Raw genomic sequence first — 13,511 nt, 5'->3', positions numbered from 1 at the left:
TCATTAGTTGCTACTCTGTAACATAAATAACAGTGACATTTGTTTACCTGGAAAAATATATACATTGTTTCCTTGACCTGGCGTAAACAGTCGCCCGTCATTTAGTTTCACCGGCCCAAACGGACTGCCGCTGGCAAACAAACACCTTCCCTGTTAAGAAATGATATAAGCTCAATTTTGTTACTTTATGTGGACTAAAAAATTGAGGTAAACTTAGACAAGATTAAATCCTATAGTAAAGTAGTGCAACATATTATTTGTAAACAAGAATAATTTATTATATACCACAATCACATCATTAAAATCCTTATTAGAATGTTTATTTTATTCAAATTGAAAAATGTCCATTAATAATTTTTAAAAAACCTTACACTTCCATTTCCTTTCAAATACTTTTAAAATGTAGATGGCCAATGTGTAAATACCTGTGAAGGAAGGGGAAAGCATCCAAAATTAAACTGCTACCATTTGCTGTGCATCTGCCCTCTTTGGCTTGGTACCAGGGGCCCTCTGAGTGTTAACTCAGTTCATTCAGCCTGCATAAAACCCTCATGAGCTTATCACTACCTTGATTTCACGGACAAAATGAAATGAGAAAACAAAGACTCAGCTATTTCCAAGTCCTTTGTGAAAAGTCACACGGCACCATTGCAGCCGTTTAAACTGGAATTCAGACGCTTAGAACTCCAAAGCCACGGTCTTTATCTGTCATGCCATAATGCCCCCAAGTGAGCCGGTTTAGAAAAGAGGCATTGATATACCACACTATTAATCCCAGAAGAAAAGAAAGGCATGTTGCCTTGTTAAAAAAAAAGTCTCCAAATTTATTGTAATCATCAGTTTTAGTACTGTGTTCTATAATGGCATATAATAAATGTTACTGGTACATTCTGTAATTCTAAGAGAAGTACATGCCTGTGAAACTGAAAAATATCTGAACATTATTTTATTAAACAAAATCCTTTATATGTAATCCCCCCTCCCAACAAACTCTATCACCCCTGCCTTTCCCTGGCAAAAAGTAACATAAAGAACAAGAAGAAAACAATAGTTCTCTAACAGGATAACCTATTTTACAATAATATAATATATTATTTAAACAGCTTCTTGGATTAAGTTAAAAGGTGACTTACAAAAATAAAACAAATTGAACTATGTCCACACAGTAGGATGGACACTTGAACATTCGACAGAATTGTCTAATAATCTAAAATACCAATTATACTAAGAATGTAATATCTTAGTATTATATTTGAAGTATAGCAGACCCTTAGCATTGGTGCATTTAACACTCAAGAATTTGACGCATGGGTGATCTGAAGGACCATAATGTATAGTAATTACTACTTTACAGGACATACTTTCAATTTCAAAATGATACACAGGATTTAAGTGTTGAAGCAAGTTAGCTACATGTTTAGTGGTGGGCTCAGGTGACTAGCTTGGACCTACAACTATATATTTTCTACAGACAACTATTATCATTCTCTCTCTTTTTTTTAATCCTCACCCTAGGACTTTAAAAAAAAATATTTAAATTTTTTTTTTTTTTTTGCTTTTAGAGAGAAAGAGACATCAATGTGAGAAAAAAACATCAATCGGTAGCTTTCTTGTCCGCACCCTGATCAGGGATCAAACCAGCACCCTAGGCATGCACCTTGACCAGAGATGGAACCCACGACCTTTCAGTCTATGGGATGACGCCCCAACCAACTGAGCGCCTGGCCAGTGCTTATCATTCTCTAGGCAAAGCTCTACTTGTGACAAAAACTTTGTTTCTTTGAACATTAACATTAGTACCTGGTTAATGCCATACATGTTACCACGATAATAATAATGTATATAATAATAAAGATTATGGTGGTACCATTAATTTTAATAGCTTTATAAAATGGATTATGCAATATAGTACTTCATTGGAAAAGCAATATGTCCTCATGATACCAGTAAATTTGGAGATTTAGAAAGATCTTGGGAATGTTCTCTAGAATGGCAATATTCTACAGCAGTTCATCTTGCCCAAGCTGTCTTTTTCATTTGTTTTTATCATACTCCACCTATTGTTTAAATGTGGCCAGATCTTAATGATAACAGCGTTCTCATTCTGAAGGCCAAGCTGGCCTGTCTGTTCTGTGGGCAACTGCCGCTGGCTCACTAAGCGGCGAGAGTGAGAGAGAAGCACCAAGACATCTCTCCACTGAAAGCACAGGAGGCTCAAAGTTGAAGAGGGGACTGCAAATGCACAAATATGTGTCATCATTTTATGTAACACTAAGAAAGAAATTACATAAAATGAAACTCTGATGAAATATTTTTTAAAAAATTTAATCTTCATTGTATTTTTTTCCATTAGCATTTAGTCCCCTTACACTCCCTCCCTCGATGAAATGCTTTTTATCATTTTTAAGAGATAACACAATTTCAAAATTATAAAAACTGTGAAAAAAAGTTTTATTTCAAAACTGGTGAAATACAGTATGTGAAACTAGTCTCCTTGGGGAGTTTTTACTCATTCCAATAATGTACGTCTTAAAATAATATTTATGCTTTCAAAAAATAAAATTATTAACTGTTTGTATAGTCTTCTAGTGACTTACTACTACTGCTCAAAACATTTAAATTCTTTGTACCTTAAAAGTGCCAAAGTCATGATACATCGGGTGTATTTATCCAATAGTCACTATATAAAACTAAGATGTAATTGGGGCGGGGGCAGTAGCCATTAATTTTAAATAGTAAAGACTGGTGAATAGGATGAGCAATCAAGTTAAAAGTAATACCATGCTTTGGTAAAAGGTAAGACAGTATACTAAGGAGACTGATTTTTATTTTAATATCTATATACTGACTTGGAGGATGATTTCAAATGAAAAGATTTCAATAATCATTAGAACTGTTGGAAACCAGTATTTAAGAGGCTTCATCTTGACCAACACAGGGTGGCGACAGAGAAGCAAAGAAATTTTGAGAGAATATGTGTCAAACTAAAATGTTTAACAATGAGAAAAAGAATGCTAATGATACCAAGTGCATGAATGTTAAGTTTGGCAAGCTCTGAGAGAGAGTTCTGCTTTGGCAATGGTTTTCTAGGTTGTTTCACACCAACTCTCCCTCTGGTAAGAATGAGAAAAACTGAAAAAAAATAAATTCAAAATATTTTTCAAAACAGTAGGTGTGCTACTACCAAGAGAGTGAGAGTTTGAAGGTCGGAAACATTTACGATCCCAAAGAAGTTAAAAGCGAGATGTGGACGCACAGCATTGGAAGCCTTCCTCTTCACGGTGTTTGCTGATTTAAAAACAAAAGCTGTGGCTGGCAGTGGCAACAAAGCAGCAAAGCTACTTGGCGTCTCACGGTATCAGAGAGAAAAAGTAAAGTTCAGAGAGGGCTACCGATGAGGGGCGCTGATAAACACCTCATGGCTTCGGATTCCTACCCAAAGGGGTGCACGTCAGGAGAAAGGGTAAACTATGAAAACGGACCAGGCCTCACGGGTGGACTACGTCCTGATGGGATTAGGATGAGCTACCCCAGGCGGGCGGCCACCAAAGGAAAAGGTAATGCCCTTCTGGAGGAAGTTAACTTCATTCAGAGACTCAAACTACTGCAACAAGTCTTCATCCACACTATCTAGAACTCGATAAAGAAGCAAAGTTAAAAATAAAATTAGGCTTACAAAAAGACAAGGACTGGGTTTACTCATTATTCTCATGATTACTCATTATTTACTCTTATCTAGGCATTAGCTAACAATGATTACTGATGGATACCATTGTAAACAAGCCTTTAAAAATCACTCCCTAGAGCCACTTAAAGATCACTAACAAGAACAATCTAGAAAGTGATTCCACTGAAGAAATATTGAAAGAGTATAATAAGAATTATTTCATGAACTGTGTAGGCAAGAAAGCAGTATTTGTAAACTGATTATTTCTATACTATGCAATTTTAAGTCTGTCATTAAATTACTATAAAAACAATGAAATGCAAATTCTAACAAGTGAAAAAATACAATAAAATTAAGAACCTAACAACAGATTAGCACAGCTAAAAAGAGAATACACAAACTGGAAGATAAGTAAAGAAAATCACCAGTTTGAAATACAAAGAGCAAAGGATGGTATACCTGGAAGACAGTGTAAGAGGCACATGGCACAAGGTAGAAAGTCTAACATTCATCTCAACGGAGGACCACAGGAGAGCAAGAATGTGACCAAACTGGAGATGCCACCAGAATGACTTTCCCGCAAAGGACACTGAGCCACAGATTCAGAAGCTCTACATTCTCAGACGGAATAAGTACAAAGAAAACCACACCTAGGTCCACTGTAGTAAAACTGCTTAAACCCGAGACAAAATGATGTATCAAAAAGAAAGCAAGGTCAGAAAAACAATAGACTGATATCTTCAAAGTGCCGAAATAAAGTATTTACCAGCGTTTACTTCTACACACAGTGAAAATATCCTTCAAAATAAAAGCATTATCAAGAAAAGTCATCAGACAAATATTAAGGAAAGTTCTTCTGCTAGGAGGTTCTTCCTATTAATGATCCTAGATTGAGGCATAGAAGTGCAGGAAAAACAAATGGGAATAGAAAATATTAAAATGTAGGTAAATCTAAATAAATAATTTTTGTTTAAAATAAACAATTAAAAAGTACAACAACATCACAAAAGGCATGAAGGTGTTAAAAAATGAAATTATGAGGTAATTACTTTCTAGAATTGTTATAAGTAATAATTAATATCAGAATTTCGTGATCCATGGACGCATCTTGTAATCTCCAGAATAACCGTGAAAACTGTGCAAGAAACGTATGACAGGCTAATAAAGGGAAATAAGAGACAGAACCAATTAATTATATTATTATTGATTGATACCTGTGTGAGTGTGTATGCTTCTTCAGCTGTGCACTCAGCCTTTGCTGTAGGATTACTTAATGCAAATATGATAGGCCTTTCATTAATATCAGCCATGGCTTTGATTACTCCAGAAGTAAACAGTCGGCCAGCTCCCGCAACTCCTGTGGACAAATATGACGAAAAACAGCCAAGTTCATTACACGTAAAATAGAGCAATTCTTACCAACAGCATTTCTACAATAGGTTTAACATAACAAAAGCACAGGTTAACTCCGATTACAAAGACAGATTTTGCAGTGATAATGTTACAAGAACACGATCTCAAATCGGAAAAGACTAAGAATCCCAAAACACCAATTCAAAAGAATATATGGAACCCTATGTTCATACTGGCGTTATTTATGATAACCAAGTGCTGGAAACAGCTCAAGTGCTCATCAGTAGATGAGTGGAGCAAAAAACTGTGGTACCATTACACAATGGAATACTAGGCAGCAGAAAGAAAGAGCTCCTACTTTTGAGACACCGCGGGTGGAACTGGAAATGATTATGCACAGTGAAATAAGCCAGCCAGTGAAAGACAAGCACCATACGATCTCACTGATAAGAGGAATCTAACGAACAAAATAAACTAACAAGCAAAATAAAAGCAGGGACATGGACACACGGAAGAGACCGACAGAAGTCCGAGGGAAGAGAGGGGAGGGATAATGGTGGCAAGAGGGGGAAGGGACCAGCCAAGGAACACGACTGTGGGAGCCGGGGGGGCTGGGTAGAGGAGGGCAAAGGGGGGAAACTGGGGCAACGGTAAGGGAATGACAGTAATAGAATAAAAATCTGAAAAGAAAAATGATAAAATGCGAAGTTTTCACTGAAAATATTTATTGTTCACCTCAGACATAGGTAAATTGTGACAAAAAAAGAGTATAAGACTATCTCCATTACTATGTGTAATTATGATAAAACTTGCTACAGCACGGATGAACCTTGAGGATGTTATGCTAAGTAAAATAACCCAGTTACAAAAAGACAAATACTGTATAATTCCACTTACAGCAAGTACCCAAAGTACTCAAATTCATAGATACAGAAAGTAGAACGGTGGTTAGCAGGGGCCGCGGTAATGTGGCTGTTGTTTAATGGGGTACAGACCTTCAGTTTTTCAAGATCAAGAGTTTTGAGGATCGGCTGCATAACAATGTGAATGCACTTAACACCACTGAGCTGTACACTTAGAAATGGTTAGGACGGCCAATTTTAAGTTATGTATATTTTACCTCAATTAAAAGTTTTAAAAAAAGAAGACTGAAAACTTGCAATTCAAATGTTAAGTTGTTAAAGTCTGGGGTACTTGTTACAAAATTACAGGAATTCAGAGGGACTGAAAGATCATCTTGACTAAAGCAACCCACTTTCCTGATACAGTTCAATTTAATGTCTTTACTAAGCCCTTACAATGCCTCAGACATTGTATTACGCCATTAGGACATAAAAATGAGTATAACGCAGGCAGCTTCTAGTTGAGAGAAAAACAACAAAGTAAAGAGAAAACCAAGGAGGAGATGCAGAGGGCCCAGAGGCATTTGAAAGGATGCTCAGCATCACTAGCCATCAGAGAAATGCAGATCAAAACCACCATGAGGTACCACCTCACACCGGTCAGAATGGCCATCATAAACAGATCAACAAACAACAGGTGCTGGCGAGGCTGTGGAGAAAAGGGAACCCTAGTACCAGTGTTGGTGGGAATGCAGACTGGTGCAGCCACTGTGGAAAGCAGTGTGGAATTTCCTCAAAAAGCTGAAAATTGAACTGCCTTTTGATCCAGCGATTCCCCTGCTGGGACTATACCCTGAGAACACCAAAATGCCAATACAAAAGAACCTATGCACCCCAATGTTCATAGCAGCACAATTTACAATAGCCAAGTGTTGGAAGCAACCTAAATGCCCATCAGTAGATGACTGGATCAAAAAATTATGGTACATATACACAATGGAATACTACGCAGCAGAAAGAAAAAAAGAACTACTAAACTTCATGACAGCATGGATGGAACTGGAGAGCATCATGCTAAGCGAAATAAGCCAGGGGGCGAAAGACAAATACCATATGATCTCACCTATAAGCGGAACCTAACCAACAATACAAAGATGCAAGGAAAATAAGACCAGCAACACTGAAAGGAAAAGAAATCAACAGAGACAAGAGGGAAGGAGGGGGGAGGGGGGCGGGGAAAAGGAAGGGAAGGGGAAAGTCAAGGAACATATAGCAAGGCCTCACGGACAAAACCAAAGGGGAAGAGCTGAGGGAGGGAAGGAGAGAGGGGGCAAGGGAAAGTGGTGGGGAGTAGGCAGAGACAAATGTATTTGAAAAAATAAATTAAAATAAAATAAAAAAAATAAAGTATTTTTAATAAATAAAAAAAAGAGAAAATCAGAAAACCTGTAATATGCTAAGTATGCAGTGTTAAAGGCAGCACAGCATACGCGCAGGATGCTGAACCCACGGTGGGAGTCTGGGCTAAGCGATGCCTCCACAGAGCTTTTACCCAGTTCATCCAGGAAGGAGACTCACATTCAATGGTCAAAACAGTTAATTTAATTCTGTTGTACGTGTAATACAGAAAAATACTGATCTGGCTGGAGACCAGTTTTAGTGCTTGCTGCCACTCCTCGCTCTCTGAAATAGTCACAAATCTTGAGCAACTTGCTTAACATCTCCATGCCTGTTTTTCTCATGTGAAAAAGGAATTTATACTCAGTGTTTCTCCACATGGAGGTTCACAGACATATTCTTAGGAGTTCACGAGTTCTAAAACAATTAATCTTTTTTCTTTTTGTTTCCTTGACCCTCCAGGGATGAAGTCAATGGACAGATTCTTAGACTGGGTGATCTTTAAAATTTCTTCTTGCTCTAAAAATTATGCGTTCTAATCAATGAAGAAACTAATAAAGACATACTTTTTCTGATCATAGAAACTTACTGTTTGTGATTGTTTTGCTATTTAGCGTTCAATAAGGCTCCTACATAAAACACATAAGGTTAAAAGAAAAATAGTACATTCAAATCTTACAGCTACACTGGAAATGAAATAGCTCTCTTTTAAAGGCTGCCATGTTTTCTGCTGTGCCCTTACTGCTGTATTGGCATAGTCTCGTATGAGCTGTGCAATGCCTGACTCAAAATGTACCAAAAGCCTTCAGCTTTGTTGCCAAGGAAAATCTTTGACTCTGCATAGAATTTTCTGGGTACAGTGTGTCAAATAGGCTTGGTCTTTTTAGGTTTTGAGCCCACCAGTCATACCAACTCTAAAAGCAAAGCACAATCAATCCCATAGCTTCTAGCACTTAAAAATATAAACAACATACATTTAACTGAACTTTCTTTACACACTGTAATCAAAGTTATTATAGAAAACATCATATATGTGGAAAGCTAGGTAAAATCTATCATTTCATTTTTAATAACCATGCATGTAAGTTATAAATGGCAACATAAAGTAAGGTCAGCAACTTTACTTACCAATTATAGCTGAAGGTTTAAGTATATTTACTGCATCTTCAAAAGTATCAGGTATGTTCTCTGGGGCGGAGTGAGCATATGGTTCTTGATGACTCTCTACTTTAGCTTTCCGCCCCTGAATTTTTACATAAAATACAGTATTGTTGGTAAATTCTTATTGAGGATTAACTGAAAAGATGTTATTATGAGTCACATATGGTTCCTACAATAGGAATGAATTTTCATTTACTTTTCCGTTCAATCCATATCTTCTGATCTATCTTCATAGTGTCCATAAACCCAAATATCAAACAAAAATCAAATCCCCTTATTACCAGAAACTTTGTGATCCCTCTAGAAACTCTGTGAAGTCCTCCTATATTCAATATGACACAAAGTTCTTCAATCCCTTTTCTGGGCTAGCTGTATTTTGGAATTCAGAATTTTTCACATTTTAGGAATTATTATGGTAATATATCAAATATTACAAATAGTTCCCAATGGGTACTCCACAGCGGAAGAAAGCTTATGAACGATCACCCCAAGTACAAAAGGTTAAGACTAAAAATAGACTCTCTGGTTTTGTTAGCAGGTAAGTTCAGGTCAGTCAAATTTGTTTATAAATGAACTTCAGAAAAAACTTTTGGATTTCAGGGCTTTTAGAATTTCAGAATTGCACTTGTACTACCAAGAGTTCAGAAACAAGAGGAACAGGGAATACTGGTTCAAGATGGCTGCATGAAGAAACACGCTTTCCTCCCCAAATCTCTAAAAACTATGAAAAACAAATCCTTAGTACAAGACAGGTACTCACGACAAATTTGAACAATGAAACATTTCTCAGCGTACTAAACGCAAAAACTAAGCAGGCTGAGAAATCCGTATCTTTATTTTGGCGAAAGAGAAGCAAAGGTGAATTTTTCCATCAGAGCTCCAGAATAACCCCACATACGAGCCAGCAGGGGCTGGCCAGAGCTGCACACCATGATTTGACTATGAAACATCATTGGCTGGTTGGCTGGGAAGTTAACTAAAGGACCGACACAGAGCCTCACCAAACCAAGGTTTTCAGAACAGCAGCTTCTTAACACTGTCTGCAGGAGGACCACCCTCTCCGATATGGTGGTGCAACAGGAAAGTCTCACAAAGGAGGGCAGTGTTTGGGGTCACCAGCCGAGACTAGGAGCTTAAAATCTATAGGCCAAGCTACTTACAGACTAAAAGGAAAATTCACTCTGAACCTGCAGGTCAATGGGATTCTCACTAGCGCTAACTACTACTACATTCATTCTAACCTGGCTGATGACCAATATGATAAAGAATCACAAAACGTTTGTAAAAACCAGCACCACAAAAAAAAAAATACCAAACTAACCTGTGTACCAATAAAAATACGCATCCTCCTAATGGCCTTCTAAAGTATGCCTCACAGTCCCTGGCACCTTACTCACAAGCAAATATAGCAGTTTCAGCGAGAGGGAACTCGGCTGAGATGTTAAGGGCACAGGCTTCACGGGCTACTTGGGTATCAATCCTACCTCCATAACTTATAAGCTGATAACCTTAGAAGAGTCACCTGACCTCTTTCAACCTCAGTTTCTTCATTTGTAAAATTCCATAGGCTTTTTGAGAAGTTTAGTGGAATAATAAATGCAAAGTTTTAGCACAATGTCTAGTTTATTTTAAACAATTATTATTTTAAATTTTGCATAATTGAAGCCCTCAAGACTTTTCACTCACACACTTTAGTTTTTTCACTTTATCTTTTGTACTAATTTTGGTACTAATTAGGAAGAAAGGATTTCAGAATAGGAACAAAGTACATTGAGATAAGCTTGCTCCAAAGATGTACATGATGAAAAACTGCTTTATTATTATCTAAAGCAAAAATACAACAGCACTGTGGACAAGGGTAGGTTCAATTATGAAACAGTTTACCTACATTTCAATGTGTTAGAGTAGAAGCTACAAGGTATTTCTTAAGCTAATAAAATGGCAATCAGTTCTAGGAAGGCAGGTGTGTCCAAAGGATAATAAATCAATCTGAGACAGAAGCTCTTTAGTATCCATGAAGGTTTTAAGCATACGTGCCCTTTTCTAGGGTGAGTGTGCATAGATTTCTATTAGATTGCTAAAAGGATTATGATTGCCAAACGGTTAACAAATTTTTGCTCAAGTATCAGATGTCCTGCTAACAACTGAATTACAATCTTCTGAGTTCCCATTAAAAACCTAATATCAGAAGAGTACAATATTATTTGTAAGATTATTTGATCTCTTAAGAGTCAAAGATCAAAACAAGAACGAACGGGTCTGGTGCCAATATAGAGATTATGATTTGACTATGAAACAAGAGGCTTTATCAAAAACAAAAGTTTGAGACTGGTAGATTTCTGTTTAGAATATACTGGAAGGTCCCCAACTAGTACAATTTGGACAGTCCACTGAGATACCATTTTAAAAATTGATAGTATTTTAGAAATCAAACTAAAATTATCGTCATAACATTCTTTTGCTTCTCCAAGTTTTAAAAATCTTACCTTAAACAATAAACCAAACTTGTCAACCATCCAAATTTTCTTTTGTGCCTCTTCTTCTGAGATGCCATTTTCTACCATAGCCATAACTATAAGATTTGCAATTCCAAGAGCAGCCTGTCCAACAGAAGAAAAATTTAAAAAGTAAAGACCAGAGTACCTTGCAATGCTTGACTTACTTTATATATTAATGTTTGAGGAATATTTGGTTTATTCTTCCCTTACAAATCACACAAAAGTTGATTCTTTGTGATACTCTCTAAGCATATTTTACATTACTTTACAGCAGGAATCTTGAATTATAAGATCTCCCTATCTTGCTCAACAAAATTATAAGCTCATTATGCCCCGTTTTCCAATTCTGAAGAAAAGCGTTGGTTTTAAATTCAAAAAAACTTATAAAGCTTACCTCTCCTGCACCAAGAAATAAGATTTTGTGTTCTGAGATTGATTTACCAATAACTTTTTGTGCTGCAAGAAGACCTGCTAGAGCTACTGCAGCTGTCCCTACAAGGAAAATAAAGATCTTTAAAAATAAGAAATGGTCACATAATAAGGATTTAAAAAGTAAAGGTCAAAAATCCTCAAGTTCTTTTTGCTTTACCTTGAATATCATCATTGAAGGTACAGTATTTTTCTCGATATTTTCTCAAGAACCTGAATGCATTATGATTTCCAAAGTCTTCAAACTGAATAAGTGTGTTCCGTCCATATCTAAAAAACAGCAAAATCCATAATGGCTGTGTTGAAAAACCACTACTAAAAAGCTCCCCTGTCTAATATGCCTTATGATAGCATTAAAAAAATACAGTTAGTTCATTTAAGGCCACCTGGCGATTTTCAGTGTCTGCAGAAGACACTGAAAATGCATTCCAAGAGGTGGGAAGAAAAGCAAGGTGTATTTATTTAGGTGACCCTAAACTTTCAATAATCTGGCTACATATTTCAGGGTTTATATAAAAAGATAAGGAAAAATTGGTTAAGGCAAGTTGGGGTCAGATAAGGGAGAACCCTGAATGCCAATTTAGGGAATGGGGACTTTATTCTATATCTGATGTAGAGTCACTGAAGGCTTCAGGCAGGGAAAGGAGTCATGTAAGACTCCTTTAGGAACACTAAGCCTGCCACTAATGGGTGGCGCCTGCCGGTGTGGGGAGAGATGAGAAAGACAGGAGCAGCACTAGGAGGCTACCACGGCGTGAGGACAAAAAGATCTGAAGCAGCAGCGATAGGAAGTAGAAGAGACAATTAGGAGACATTAGAATGAACAAACGGAACTTGATGAGGAGGACCAACTGGCAGGTAAGGAAAAAGTTTGTTAAAACACTAAGGCAACCTGGACCACTAAGAAGATACCATTTGATTGTCTAAGGTAGAAGAGTGGGACCCTGGCTGGTGTGGCTCAATGGATTGAGTGCTGGCTTATGGATCGAAAGGTCGCTGGTTCGATTCCCAGTCAGGGCACATGCCTGGACTGCAAGCCAGGTCCACAGGTGGGGGTGTGTGAGAGGCAACCAGTCGATGTATCTCAAGCACATCGATGTTTCTCTCTCCTTCTCCTTCCCTTCCCCTCTCTCTAAAGGTAAATAAATAAAATATTTGTTTAAAAAGTGACGGAGATGGCAATTTCTAGGATGATCAAAGTTTAGTTTTAGATATGTCAACTTTGAACCTGAAAGAAATTAATTTTTAATATCTCTATGTATCAATAATTAAACTGGTAGGGCAGGGCTAGGTCATAGAAGGAAAGAGTTTGGACTTTACCCTGTGGCAATAGAAAACCAATTAGAGATTTCAAGCAAAAAAAGATATGATGAAGTATGCATGCATTTGAAAAAAATTAATCTGGTGGTAACATGGGGAAGAACTGGAGAGGAAAGAAACTGGAGAAAAGTTTAGAAAAGTCCAGAAGAAAGAAGAGAATGTGCAGAAAGGTTGTAGCCATGGAAAAGAGAAGATATATTTCCGAGGCATTTTAGTGGTTCCACCAACTGGATTCGAGGATTGGAGGAGGAGGAAGAGTCAAAAAATAATACCAAGATCAAAGGTTTGGCAATTGGGTCAACGTTACTGCCATTAATAGAGGCTGAATACACAGAAAATAAGCAGTTTGGAAAGGGAAGGAGTTGTTTTGGACATGAACATGAAAGAGCAACAGAATGACTGGATGGAGAATCCCAGGTGTTGGAGAGACACACATCAGAGTGAGTGAGATGACACAGCTGAGTTTCCATGGGGTTAGGAGTTACATGCACAAAGGTCACAGCTTACACAACTCGAAGAGAAGAGAGCCATGTACTCATTCACGTTTAACAAAAGCGAGCAAGAACCAGTGAGGATGACTGCAGAAAGGAGAAGGGGGGTGAAAAGACCAAGTTAGGAAAATCTTCATAGTTAAGAGAAGAGAGAATTTCCAGGATGTAGGAGTGGAAAACCTGGTCAGATGCCGCAGACAGGTGGAGAGAAAGGAGGACCATACGGTGAGTGAAGTTAAAACACGGAAGCAGCACCAGAGTTTCACTGGAATGGTGCAAGTGCGCCCGAGGTCGAGGGCCGGGCGCGGGACAGCGGGGTCCTGACGGAGGCAGGGGGCGCACACGGCCCCCA

The 13,511-nt window shown here is 37.7% G+C and overlaps 1 protein-coding gene across 2 annotated transcripts in view; it reads right to left on the bottom strand.

Annotated features, from left to right (window-relative positions):
* ME2 (malic enzyme 2) overlaps positions 1 to 13,511 on the bottom strand; it is a 42,873-nt gene that overhangs the window by 9,128 nt on the left and 20,234 nt on the right. For both annotated transcript variants that reach the window (XM_054583666.1, XM_054583665.1), the window contains exons 8-13: positions 11,509 to 11,618; positions 11,314 to 11,411; positions 10,908 to 11,021; positions 8,389 to 8,503; positions 4,882 to 5,024; positions 48 to 150 (exon numbers count right to left, since the gene is read on the bottom strand). In XM_054583666.1, coding sequence (XP_054439641.1) covers positions 48 to 150; positions 4,882 to 5,024; positions 8,389 to 8,503; positions 10,908 to 11,021; positions 11,314 to 11,411; positions 11,509 to 11,618 — 683 coding nt within the window. The remainder of the gene's footprint in view (positions 1 to 47; positions 151 to 4,881; positions 5,025 to 8,388; positions 8,504 to 10,907; positions 11,022 to 11,313; positions 11,412 to 11,508; positions 11,619 to 13,511) is intronic.

Source organism: Pteronotus mesoamericanus, unplaced genomic scaffold (assembly GCF_021234165.1).
Source record: "Pteronotus mesoamericanus isolate MK-2021 breed Mesoamerican mustached bat unplaced genomic scaffold, CSHL_Meso_final contig_74, whole genome shotgun sequence".
Taxonomy (NCBI): domain Eukaryota; kingdom Metazoa; phylum Chordata; class Mammalia; order Chiroptera; family Mormoopidae; genus Pteronotus; species Pteronotus mesoamericanus.
The sequence above is the reverse complement of the archived record's forward strand: the minus strand, read 5'-3'. Positions and strand labels throughout refer to the sequence as shown.